This window comes from Crinia signifera, chromosome 4 (genome assembly GCF_055691185.1).
Source record: "Crinia signifera chromosome 4, ASM5569118v1, whole genome shotgun sequence".
NCBI lineage: Eukaryota > Metazoa > Chordata > Amphibia > Anura > Myobatrachidae > Crinia > Crinia signifera.
In genome coordinates this window covers 111,622,801-111,635,803 of record NC_139220.1, presented here as the reverse complement: position 1 = coordinate 111,635,803, position 13,003 = coordinate 111,622,801, and the positions used below count along the sequence as shown (strand labels likewise).

Below are 13,003 nucleotides of genomic sequence, written 5' to 3'. Positions count from 1 at the left end.
GCTGCGAGGCGGCTGGGGGGACGGACGCTGCGGGGGACACAGCTGCGGCAATTACTTACAGCTGAGCCGGGAGCTGTCTGTACTGAAAAAGAAAAAAAAAGCCCATACAATGAATGGGCAGCCTGTGATTGGCTGCTGAGCGCTCTCTCAGCCAATTGCTGACTGGCTGAGAGAGCGCTCAGCCAATCACAGGCTGCCCATTCATTGTATGGGCTTTTTTTTTTTTTCCTTCCGTAATGACTGTGAGAGCTCCCGGCTCCCCCTGCCCGGCTCAGCTGTAAGTAATTGCCGCCTCTGTGTCCCCCGCAGCGTCCGTCCCCCGCAGCGTCCGTCCCCCCAGCGGCATTGACGGCTCCCTTTAACGGCGGGGGGGCGCCCAAAATGTCGTTACGCCACTGGGGGTGGGTAAAACTACAATTTAATAGTGGATCGCACCACTCGCTGTGTGCGCGCGGCTCAGTGCAGCCGACGGGGCAGCCTGAGCCCTAGAAGCTCCTACGCGCGTCAGTTAAAAAAAAAAAGGTAGAAGTGACAGGGGGGGGGGGAAGTGCCCGGGTGCCCCCCCCTAAATCTGTGTGTGCTCCTGGTGCCCTGCTGCTGCTGCCGCCGCCTCTTTGCCTGTCAAGCTGTAAAACACAGCTTGACAGGCAAAGAGGTGGCAGCAGCAGGGATGCAGAGCGGCCGGGGACAGCGCCTCCTTCGCTCCTTTTACTCAAATGAATGACAGATGAACTGCAATTCATGTCCCCAGTCCCTGCTTCATGTAAGTTTGACACTGGCTGCACTCGCCGTCACTGCGGGAGCAGCAGAAGACAGCGCTAGTAAGCTCCGGGGCCGTGAGTACGTCTCAGTCCGGTCCGGCAGCTACGGGGAAGGAGTGTGTCAGTAATCACTCCCCCCCGGACAGACGGGAGCGCGCAAAGCAGGGAGACGGACACAGCTGGTCCGGTCCGGCGGTCCGGTTTTCACCAAATCCCCTTTTGTGGCCGCCAATCTGCTCACCAGTCACCAGCCGCCGATCCTCTCCTCTCAGACGCAGGTCCTGTCAGCCGCCCCAGCCCCGGCGTGCCTGCCTGCAGTGCGGCTCCAATCCTCTCAGGATACAAAAAAAAAAAACTTTATTAAAAAATACAACAGAGCAGAAAATACTCAGTTATCGGCAGCTCTGAGCAGGCGAAGAAAGCAGGAATAGATAACGAGCGAAAAACACCCAGGAACTGATCATACATTCGGGTAAGGGGAAAAAACCCACTCATTACCCAGATATTCGTTATGAGGAACGCACTGACACTTCGCACGTTAACACTGCCTTCATACATTAGAAAGATGCGGTAACACAGGTAATTATCGTGCGCTATGTGCATAAAGCACATAACGACGCTTCATACATCTGCCCCCCCTGTCTCCTCCTTCCTCAATGAGAGTGGCAGTGGCGGCCACTACCCTGCTGTCAGCTTTGTGGATTGTGGCAGGCTGTGGGGAAGGCTTGGGGGTTCTGCCAGTGTGACAGACTGTGAGGTCAGGCCTGGGGATGCTGCCATTGTGACAGGCTGTGGGGACAGGCCTGGGGATGCTGCCGTGGGGACAGGCCTGGGGATGTTGCCAGTGTGACAGACTGTGAGGTCAGGCCTGGGGATGCTGCCAGTGTGACAGGCTGTGGGGACAGGCCTGGGGATGCTGCCATTGTGACAGGCTGTGGGGACAGGCCTGGGGATGCTGCCGTGGGGACAGGCCTGGGGATGTTGCCAGTGTGACAGGCTGTGGGGACAGGCCTGGGGATGCTGCCAGTGTGACAGGCCTGGGGATGCTGCCAGTGTGACAGTCTTTGGGGACAGGCCTGGGGTTGCTGCCAGTGTGACAGGCCCCGGGGTTGACAGGCCTGGGGATGCTGCCACCGTGACATGCTGTGGGGACAGGCCTGGGGATGCTGCCACCGTGACAGGCTGTGGGGACATGCCTGGGGATGCTGCCACCGTGACAGGCTGTGGGGACAGGCCTGGGATGCTGCCACTGTGACAGGCTGTGGGGACAGGCCTGGGGATGCTGCCACTGTGACAGGCTGTCGGGACAGGCCTGGGGATGCTGCCACTGTGACAGGCTGTGGGGACAGGCCTGGGGATGCTGCCACTGTGACAGGCCTGGGGATGCTGCCACTGTGACAGGCTGTGGGTATGCGGCTGCAGGGTATTACATGGTGAAACACTGTCACTAAGCAATAGAGAATAACCGTTACTACATGGTGCCATGCATTGGTAAGTCCTTCTGGTAAGCAGAGTGCTAGCCGGGCTTTTTGCTGCTTCATAAGTTGATGACATCTGCTGTCCCACTGCATCTTCTGGTGCAAAAACACAGCAGAGACATCAGTGATTTTCTTCTTGTTTAACATTTAAAACCTTTTTAAGAAGAGAATTTTTAAAGGCTTATGTTTTAGTCATAAATAAATATCTTATTTTGGTTGAATGGTCACATCCTGAGTAATCTTCATACATATGCCATTTCACCCTTACAGGTCACCGTTATTTTGTATTTGTGTGACCTGCTAAGACTGGTCACAAGAGCGACTCCTGACAGCTGGAGGAAGTGAGGCATTTGTGTGGTCATCTCCTGGCAGGATGGACGAGGATGGACTGCCTATAGTTGGATCCGGCATAGACCTCACTAAGGTGTGCACATTTTATGTTTAATAGTGAAACTGCATTACGTGGTGACTGTGATAAAGCTGTGGTGTACCAACTGTCTCCAAATCAGCACCCTGCCTTCCGGATAGGCTAAATGAATGCCATATATTTTGCAGCTTTATGTTGCTGATCCCGATGTACAGTATATACAGTACATTATGGCAGCAATAACCATACACATCTGTAAAGCGGTGGTATTTGTGTCTGTGCAGGTCCCAGCCATCCAGCAGAAGAGAACGGTGGCATTCCTCAATCAGTTTGTGGTGCACACGGTCCAGTTTCTTAATCGCTTCTCAACAGTTTGTGAAGAGGTTTGTTAAATCCCCTGTACTGTCTGTAGGGGATGCGGTCATTTGGCCTATTGCATTATGGTAGAAAGTCATTAGGTCGAATCCATTAGGTCGACATGCTAAAAGGTCGACATGACTCTAGGTCGACATGGGAAAAGGTCGACATGATTCTAGGTCGAAAGGTCATTAGTTCGACAGGTCATTAGTTCGACAAGGTCATTAGTTCGACATTGTCTATGTCGACATTCACAAGGTCGACATGGAGTTTTTCACTGTTTTTTGAGCCAACATGTGCCGACAGGCGGTATTTCATGCCCTACCATCCACTAGGGCGTGGTGGGAGAATAAAATAGTGTGCCGAGCGTAGCGAGGCACCGTGCCCGACGCATAGCGAGCGCAGCGAGCGATGCGAGGGGATGCAGTGCACTTTAAACTGTGTCCATGTCGACTGTGTTGACATTCAGGTAAAAAAACTGTGAAAAACACCATGTCGACCTTGTGAATGTCGACATAGACAATGTCGAACTAATGACCTGTCGAACTAATGACCTTTCGACCTAGAATCATGTCGACCTTTTCCCATGTCGACCTAGAGTCATGTCGACCTTTTGGCATGTCGACCTAATGGATTCGACCTAATGACTTTCTACCATAATGCAATAGGCCAAATGATCCCAACCCGTCTGTAGTGCTGTATGAAACATAGGGTACATGGTAATTCCTCTAACCATTATTACTAATACCTAGCAACGTATTTAGCTTCATCTATGATATGTTTTGTTCTGCTTGTCTATTATTAGTGCAGTTGCATTGTTCAAATTAATGCAAGTCCTAATGGGTCATACACATGGACACATAGGGCGATAACAGACCCATTTCTAAGGGATCTGTCTAGATTGCTTAAAATGAAGCACGGATCGCTCACCAGTGTTCTCTCGGGATGCAGTTAAAATCCCGGCGTTCGGAATCCCGACCGCCGAAATCCCAACACATTCTCCCTCCGTGGGTGTCCACGACACCCCTGGAGGGAGAATAAATTAGTGTGCCGAGCGTGGCGAGCCCGCAAGGGGGGCGATCCACGTCCCCCCCCTTGTCGGCATTTCGGCTGTCGGGATTCTGAACGCCGGGATCCCGACCGCCGGGATTCAGTACTGAATCCGTTCTCTCAATTGAGATCACTGGACGTGACAGATCACTCAGCACACATCGCTGGTGCATCGCTTAACTACGGGGCATTAGGGGGGTTTCCTATTGCCTCCAAAAAGTGTGCCACAGATTATCAGGGATTTTGTTTTACCTGCCTCAAGCAGGTGTTCAAAGTTTACAGTAATTGTGTTTTTTTTAGGCATTAGGATGGTGCTAAAAATCCAGATCCCAATAATTTTACATCACTAATTGCATACCACCCTACAACTGGCAAAATAGATGTTATTCCTCACTTGTCACTTTGGGATAGATTTATTAAGCTCGGTGAAGTGATAGTGTCTGGTCTTTATCACTGGCCAATCAGCTCCTACCTGTCATTTTTCAAACCAAGCCTGTAACTTCATAGTTAAGAGCTGATTGGCCGGTGATAAAGTACCAGCCACATTATCACTTAACCAAGCTCAATAAATCTGCCCCTTTGTTTTTAGTCTTTCAAAAAAACAATTTCATTGATTTTATATTTGGAATTAGGCAATCTTTCATCACCTGTTCTTTTTCTTTCTTTTTTTTTTTTTTTAGAAACTATCAGCTCTGTCACTTCGTGTTCAACAAATTGAAACAACGCTTAATATTTTAGATGCAAAGGTTTGTAAAAAAAAAAAAAATCTGTTTTAAATGCTGGTGATTAATTAAAAATACTTTCAATACATACATAAACCGATGTTGTCTAAAGTGAAGTAATTTATTGCATTTTTCATGTTTTTTTTATCAAGAACATAGATGTTCATTCATTATAGGGGAATATTTGCACTGTAGTGTTGTCTACCTGTCAAACAAGGGTTGCTAGTTATCATGTTTGGCGATGGAGGTTGTCCCCTGCCTTCCTCCCCATCTGTATCTCTCTCCCCTCCTCCCCCATATCCCTTCCTCTCTTTTTTTGTGTGTGTGTGTCCGTACTTATCCATGTGTCATTTCTGTAGGCCTACTTATTCCCCCATGTAATCCTGTCTCATTTGTCCTTCCTCCCTCTCATCTATGTTTACCGTACTCCACCTACTCTTGCTTTCTCTGCCCCTCTGTCCTTTCTGGGTATCCAGCTGCCTCTCTACCATCTCCCCCTGTCTAAGCGCTCTCTGAAGCTCAACACGACCAAAACTGAACTCCTCATCTTTCCTCCATCCAGAGTCTCACTCCCCCCAATATTTCCATCATCTTCGCCTTCTCTGCTGCTTGAGTGTCATTCTCGATTCCCAGCTTTCATGTGCCCCCTGGCTTAATCCTGTCTGTTCCAGCTATGCAAACTTGCTTGCATCAGGTCTTTTCTCCTCCAGAGTTATGTTGGCCACACATCAGACCAACTTTCCTCCAACCATCCAACTAGTTGGTTGGTTGGACTCAAAATCTGGTACCGTATGGGGGCAAATGCCAAAAAGCAATTTGCTCACAAACTCAGGAGAATGGACAAAAACATTCAGTGAAATTGTTTAAATCAAATAGGTCCAACTACAGTACATTGTCTGAGTGACAGTTGTTATTTATTTTCAGATTTTGGAAACAAAATGACTTAATTACAAATTACATTTGCTCCTATCCAGTACCAGGTTTTTCTTCCATCCAACCAACTAGTTGGATGGTTGGAAGAAAGTTGGTCTGATGTGTGGCCAGCATAAGACTGAACTTATTATTCACTCACTGCGCGATTACAGCAACATTCTCTTTCCTGGCCTCCCGCACTACCAGATTGCTTCCCTCTAGTCTGTCCTCCACTCTGCAGCTAGACTTCTCTTCCTCTACCGCCACTCCACTTCTGCCAAGCACCTTCAGGAATACAGACAATAAAAGTTATTACTGGACCCCAGCAAGTTACCACAGAATGGACGCCACATGTGTGAAGTAACCTTTATTTTGGCAGTAGGTAATGAGGGGATGGAAGAGGGAAGCAGAAGGTGTTTACTTAATGAGTTATCCCCTCCCCCCTCCCCTCCACAGACACATTCATCTGATGGTCAGCAACATGGAGTCGTGACCCCATGCTGTGATGGTCGGGAGCCACAGTTTGAAAACCAGTGCCCTACAGAATACTCTTCAAACTCCTCCCCTTCACATACACCTCCACTGCACCCTACATCTCCAACCTCACTTCCCTACCCACTCCGTGCTGCCCTCTCCCGTGAGCCAATGACCCTGGTCACTGAATGCCATGCACGTATCTTAAATTTTGCCATCGCTCCCCCCTTCACTGGCATGGGCCACCAGTTCATAAAATCATACCCTTCTGCATAAACTAGCACCAAAACCACTCTCCCTACCCGCCACCTTCATATCATGGCCATCCCTGCCATTCTACTGCCTTCAGGTCTCCTTGGCTGCACCTCATGTTGCATATCTGTCTCCCACTCCCTCTAGACTGTAAGCTCCTTGGAGCAGGGCCCTCTTCTTCTCTTGCGCTTCAATTACAGCTCTCTTACTCCACTACCATCAATGCTTGCTTCTCTTCCCACTAGTGTTCATTCATCTCTACCAACAACAACCTGCCCCTGGTAGCATGCAGACAACTCCTTTGCTTCCCTACATGTCGCCTGTATTGTGTACTAAGAATTGTGCTGCTAATTGTTAACTGTGCTCTGTTTTAGTTTTTAAGTTACTGTTCTGTGTACCCTGTACTGTTCTAATATGTGGTGTGTGTGTGTGTGTGTGGTTTGGGTCCGGCACTCACTACAGCAATGTTCAACGTACCCAGGTGCACATACACAAATATGTAGATGTCCTGCAAGCAGCACTCAGTATGCATAACAATCACAGACTCCAATTGTTGCAATATATGGAGTCTGTGACCGTTATTGGGTGGCACCTTATAAATAAAATGTAATAATAATGTCTGTGCCTAATTTTAGTTTGATATTTCTGCCCAATAACCACCCTGGCACTGTTAGAATAGTTTAATTCCCTGCCATCACCTCCTGCATCTGGCCCCTTCGCAGACAGTTCCCCTCCCCTAATTTACAGGTAAGGGGTTGCAGGAGCTGGGTGTAGGTAACAGTCCTGTCCTAACAGCACAGGATGTAGAAGTCTGCCAGACACTGAAAGGGCTGGATCTTCTTGTAGCTAAACACACACTTTAAAGGCCCCCATACACTATGCGATTTGGGCACGATTTCTCCAGATTCAGATGAATCGGGCCATGACATCGTCCCAAATCCCATATGGAGACATCCCCACTGACCCAACGCGTGGTACCGTGCGCATCGGAGTTGGGAGGTCAGACGGGCTGCACATAAGATTTGCTGCCCGGAGCCGTGCGGGGGACTGCAGCTGGCGGGGGAGCTACCATAGCCTGACAGAGGGCGCAGGGGGGTGGTGCAAAGAGCTGGGCAGTGGAGGAAGCCGCTGCCATCAGCGGGGGGGGGGGCGGCAAAGTGCCAGGCAGGAGAAGATGCTGCAGCGGGGCAGCACGAGCAGAGCACTTAAAAAAAAAAAAAAAAAAATAGGTCTCATCCAATCAATGACTTCCTATTCGTTTGTATGGGCGCATATAGAAAAAAACCACATAGAAATGAATGGACACTAAGGGCCTTATTTTGGTTCATTCTTTCTGACAAAATCCTTCTTAGATGGACAAAACCATGTGCACTGCAGGGGGGGCAGATGTAACATGTGCAGAGAGAATTAGATTTGGGTGAGTAATTTTGTTTCTGTGCAGGGAAAATACTGACTGCTTTATTTTTACACTGCAATATAGATCTCACTTTGAAGTAAAACCCCACCCAAATCTAATTCTCTCTGCACAAGTAACACCTGCCCCACCTGCAGTGCACATGGTTTTGCCCATCTAAGAAGGATTTTGTCAGAAAGAATGAACCAAAATAAGGCCCCAAGTGATTGGCTCAGTCAGAGAGCTCTCAGCCAGTCACTGGCTGTCTATTCATTTCTATGTGTTGTTTTTTTCTAGGTGTGCCCGCTGCTGCCCAGGTTCCCCTACAGTACTCGGAACTGGTCCCCTCGCCGCCCAGTGCTGCTACTGGCTCTCTGCCTGGCTCCCCCCGCCACACTCTGCTCAGTTCACAGCTCCCTCTGCCTGCAGCTCCCCGGGGACTGCATGTGACAAATCGCATGCGATTTATTCCATGCAAATATTGTCTCATCAAGTGCCAAATCGTGTGTGACTCCCCATCCCCCCCCTCACCCTGGGGAGCTGTCAGTATGATTAGGTTCAACTTGTTTGGGGGCCGTAATGTATGGGGGCCTTAAGGGAGCACTATTACTGTCAGCGATGCTGACTGTGTGCTGTGAGAATGATCGCACATTACCGATAATCGCATTGTCCCTGAAGAATCTGTTTCGGTTCTCTATAATGTTTTTAAAAGGGTTGGAATTACTTAACCAAAACAATCACAAAGAAGCTTAAAAGGTAAAGTCGGAAACTATTAAATTACATTTTGTTTATGACAAAGCTTCAAGTTTTTTTTTTCGCTAAACTTATGTGCCATCTCCCTTTTTTTTCTTTTTCTTTTAGCTTTCATCTATTCCTGGCTTAGAAGATGTTAAAGTTGAAACACAACATCTGTCAAAGAACACTATTCCCAATGGAAATTTGCAGTCACAGACTGATACAGAATCTATCGCGGTGTCTCCTCCATCAGAAGTGAGTTGATTGTCATTGGTTGTGTTTGGTTCCGTATATCTTTGTTGTGCCAGAAATACAGTAAGGTAAATCCATGTAGAACTTTCCCTGATGCTGGGAGAAATGTGCACGGCATGGAGTGTGTGTCACAATGTTATGAATGCCCCGATGTGTTTTTTTATTTTTTAAGTAATTAACTAAATATAATGTATGAGGTTGGAGATGGGCTGAGCCAACCTTTACTTTAAAAGCATTTGTATGCCCCCCCGATGTAAACCCAAAACCATGCGGGATTTATTCCTAACTTATATGCCTTTCACATCGCACCTAATTTATTGGGTTTGACCCGATAATTGGTTCGATGTGAAAGGGGTTACCTGGTCCAGCAAACTGGTAGCAACACGGCAATACGAACCGGTAAAAAAGAAGGGTATTTACCGGTTTGTTGCCGTGTTGTTTTGCGGTGTAAACAGGTTAATCGATTCGAACAACCCGTTTCCCATTCACACTATGGAGGAGGCAGTGCTTGGAGCAACGCTAGCTCTATGCGCTGCCTCCTCCCCTGCCGCTCCACCCCGCATGACATCAGCGAACCGGAAATATTGCTGCTTCGCTGAAGCGATCCAAATAACACAAAATGCAGGGTCGCAGCGGGACTGAAATGTTTCAAAGTCCCGGTGCGACCCTGCATTTTGCAAGGTGAAGGCGGTGTTAAGGATTTGTTGGCAGATACGTGCAAACCATTATTTACCAGAGATCTTCCTAGGGAGTGCATTATGCTCTCATTCTGGGAGAAGAATGTGACCCATGCATTAGGCCGACAATGGAAAGGTTAACATGAGATTTTCCAGTTTTTAGTCTAGAATGTTGACCTAGTCGACACGGACACCATCTAAGTGTACCGTGTCCCCTCACGTGGCTCGCTGCCCTCGGAACACTATTATATTCTCCCACCGCTGTAGTGGATGGTAGGGCATGAAATACGCTACCCATTAAAATAAATGTGAGAAACTCATGTCAACCTCCCCATTGTTGAACTAATGCTTGTGTCATCCTTAACCATGTCGACCTATTTCAGGTGTCGACCTAAGCCACCTCGACCTAATGTATATCAAACTTCATAGGGCCGACCTAGTAACCGTATCCCACAGGAACAGCGTCTCTTCCATAGTTGTTAAGCACAGACCTGCTCTCTCTATCTCTGCTGCATAATCTGAATGGAAGGAAGCTACATCATACATAGGCACCCAGTAGCTTTCCAGCTGTTGTGGACCTCCCTTCCCCATCATGTCCTCCCCGTGTCTGACTAGCAGGGCTAATGGGGCAGGTGGTTCCACAAGACATTTGTTTCCACAGATGGAAGCATGCCTCTGAGCTTTACAGATCATTCATGCTGCCGGGTTCTGACAAGCTCGGAGGAGCTTCCCTTCCCTGCCTCCAGGATCTGGGAGAGGGCCATATTCTGTCAGAAACCAGTCATGGATGGCTGAATAGTTAACCAAAAAAATGTGAGTACTCGGGTTTTAGTTCTGTCACACAGCTTAAATTGCTATAGCATGCAAACCATTCCCTACAAGTGATATACAAATACTGTATTCTTGTGTTTTGAGATGCAGTTGTTTGTCTAGTGCTATGTGCCTGGGTATATTCTAGCTATGTTAATGCAATCTGTCACTGGGTGTGTTCCATGTCTAGCATTGCCATTGGACAGTTTGCTTTTTGAACAGGAGAGTCTGGTTTGAAATTTTTTTTTTTTTTTTTTTTTTATATTTGTTTTCATTCTGTTTGCTACAGTAGGTAAGGTTTTAGATATCTGTGTGTCTTATAGTGTGTACAGATGTTAAGATTTGGCTTCCGATGTTCCTGATATAGGGAACATCGGAAGCCATATTGCATGCTTTTTTAGGGCTTGCGAGCCCGATGCGCTCCCGTGTGAGCGCATATCGGCAGCCAGATAGAGGGCAGCCAAGACTATATATAGTGCAGATCTGCACTATATAGTGTAAATGGTGCCCCTCTAGCATGCGGTGAGATGCGATTCCCGATGCGATCTGATCATATCGGGACTCGCATCTCACGGCAGTATCTGCTGTGAGTACACACCATTAGCCCAGATTTTTCCACTGCGCACTCAAACTCCTAGTGTTACACGATGATCTATTCTAGTTTCCTGTGACTTTAATTGGCACTGTCTGGGGGTCGTTTATGAATAGAAAATATATATTACAGGATAAAATGACTGTTCCGCTGAGTTGAGATGTTCATTTGTTCTAGTTCTCTGAATGGTAATAAGGTGGTATGGGGGTGTGGCTTATTGTGTTTCTTTCATCTCTTATGGAGTCATAAAGAACCCTGGCTTTCAGCTTCATTCTCTGATAAAGAAAAATTAAGCCTTTTGGGTTTTCTAGAAAATATTTTTTTTAAATGCAATGCCACCAACTACATGTCTAACTTGGGGTGGAGATATTCTTTTAGGTGATTGTTGTTGTTTATTCATAGTGATAACAGTGCTGGTGGTATGTGAGCAAACTATTTACAAAGCGCATTTTGTGGGAGGTGAGCCCAGGTTCTAAAATATAATTTGGGCCCCCTTCCAACACCCCAACCCAAGTTCACATTAGCAACATGGCAGTGGGTGACAGGGAGAGGCAGGGGGATGCAGGGTGTGTCAGGAAAAACTTGGTGACAGGAAGAGGGTGGTAGAGTCAGCAGTTGGCCCCTTAGTCCTCAGAGGATCTGGTGCACTGCATTTGCTGCACCACTGGTAGTTCCGCCTCTCTGTGTAGGAGATTATACATAACTAGCTAGGGTCGCTGGCATTTCTCTTCTGCTGAAATACAACTATTGCTGGTATTTTTCAGGTCATACAACAAAATTCCATAAATGATATTCACACAACATTACAGAAGGAAGAAATACAAGCAGACAACGTCCCCACTGTCTCTAAAGATCCAAGATATGCCCGATATCTAAAGATGGTCCAAGTGGTAAGATCCCAATCTCTTCTTACTATTGTTATCCAGGCCATTAATGTGAATGTGCTGTGTAGTAGAGCTGATGATAGAAGTGACTGTAGGTACTGGTTTCTTCTATCCGTATAGTGATGTACATTGCCCAAAACTGCATTTGTGGAATTATAAATGTATCATTTATTCAGCTATTTATTTAGCGTTCCTCAGACTATTGCATTACTCATCAGTCTTATTTTGTTCATTTTTATAGGGTGTTCCTGTGATGGCAATCAGAAATAAAATGATAGCAGAAGGCCTTAATCCTGATCTCTTAGAGTAAGTACAATAGACTCTTCCAGTACCAGAGGTTTAGTGCGAATGACAGATATATCGCTTGTGGGTGTAGGCAAACGCCATTTCTGTGAACGTCTCTCTCGCAGACATATCACATCGGTGATGCAGCACAGCTGACTGCTGATGTATCGTCAGATAGATAGGCATCTGGCTGCGTGCTCCACTTGATGTGGATGCTAACATTACAGCTGGGCGGCAAATCAGTAAGTGCTTTCCTGCATCCACCGCTTGGTCGGTTTTGGTACCACAACAATGTGCCCCTGTACTGCTCTCTCTCCTTCTGTCCTGTCCTGTCACTGTAGTTGGAGCCATTGTTTTGGCACACACCCACCACACTCACTGCACGTGACAGAGAACAGACAGGTCATAGTCTGTTATATAATATAATAGTATTTTATTTTTATAGCGCTTTTCTTCAGCAGAGCTCAAATTCTAATACTGTAGACTAGGGATGGGGAACTTTTGGCCCAGCAGCTGTTGTTGAGCATCAACAATCATGAACCTGCTGCATGTTTTTCTATTTAGCCATGCTAAGACAGTTGCAAGGCATGCTAGGATGTGTAGTTCATCAACAGCTGGAGTGACAAAGGCTCCCCATCCCTGCTTTAGACAGTATCTCTCCTGCACTTCCAAATGATAATTGGCTGATACAATATTATCAGCTTTTGTTTGCTGCTAGCTGTATTTACTATGGTGTGTTTAGCCCACTGTGTGCCTTATGAATTGGTACTTTCCCCAGGACACCCAACGCACCAGTCCCAGATGGGGAACTCGCAGCAGAAGACAGCTCTGACAGCGAATCATCTTTCAGTGACTGAAGATGCCTGAAATTGCCAATGCTCTCTGCAGCTGGATGCCATCGATTGGACTCTAAAGATTATTTTCTATGTACAGTAGCACTGTTCACAATTGTCAATAATCAGTGGATTAATCCACATAATATAATAAAAGTTAGGGTTGTTA

General features: G+C 47.0%; 1 protein-coding gene across 2 annotated transcripts in view; it reads left to right on the top strand.

The window, feature by feature from the left end:
- The window catches only part of LOC146074302 (WASH complex subunit 3-like), a 20,777-nt gene extending 7,774 nt beyond the window's left edge, over nucleotides 1-13,003 (top strand). Inside the window, exons 2-8 of one of the 2 annotated variants that reach the window (XM_083182242.1) lie at nucleotides 2,510-2,663; nucleotides 2,891-2,989; nucleotides 4,694-4,759; nucleotides 8,628-8,756; nucleotides 11,597-11,722; nucleotides 11,958-12,022; nucleotides 12,780-13,003. In XM_083182242.1, the coding sequence (XP_083038368.1) occupies nucleotides 2,613-2,663; nucleotides 2,891-2,989; nucleotides 4,694-4,759; nucleotides 8,628-8,756; nucleotides 11,597-11,722; nucleotides 11,958-12,022; nucleotides 12,780-12,858 (615 nt within the window). In that variant the 5' untranslated portion in view covers nucleotides 2,510-2,612 and the 3' untranslated portion in view covers nucleotides 12,859-13,003. The remainder of the gene's footprint in view (nucleotides 1-2,509; nucleotides 2,664-2,890; nucleotides 2,990-4,693; nucleotides 4,760-8,627; nucleotides 8,757-11,596; nucleotides 11,723-11,957; nucleotides 12,023-12,779) is intronic. The other variant, XM_083182243.1, reaches the window with a different exon arrangement.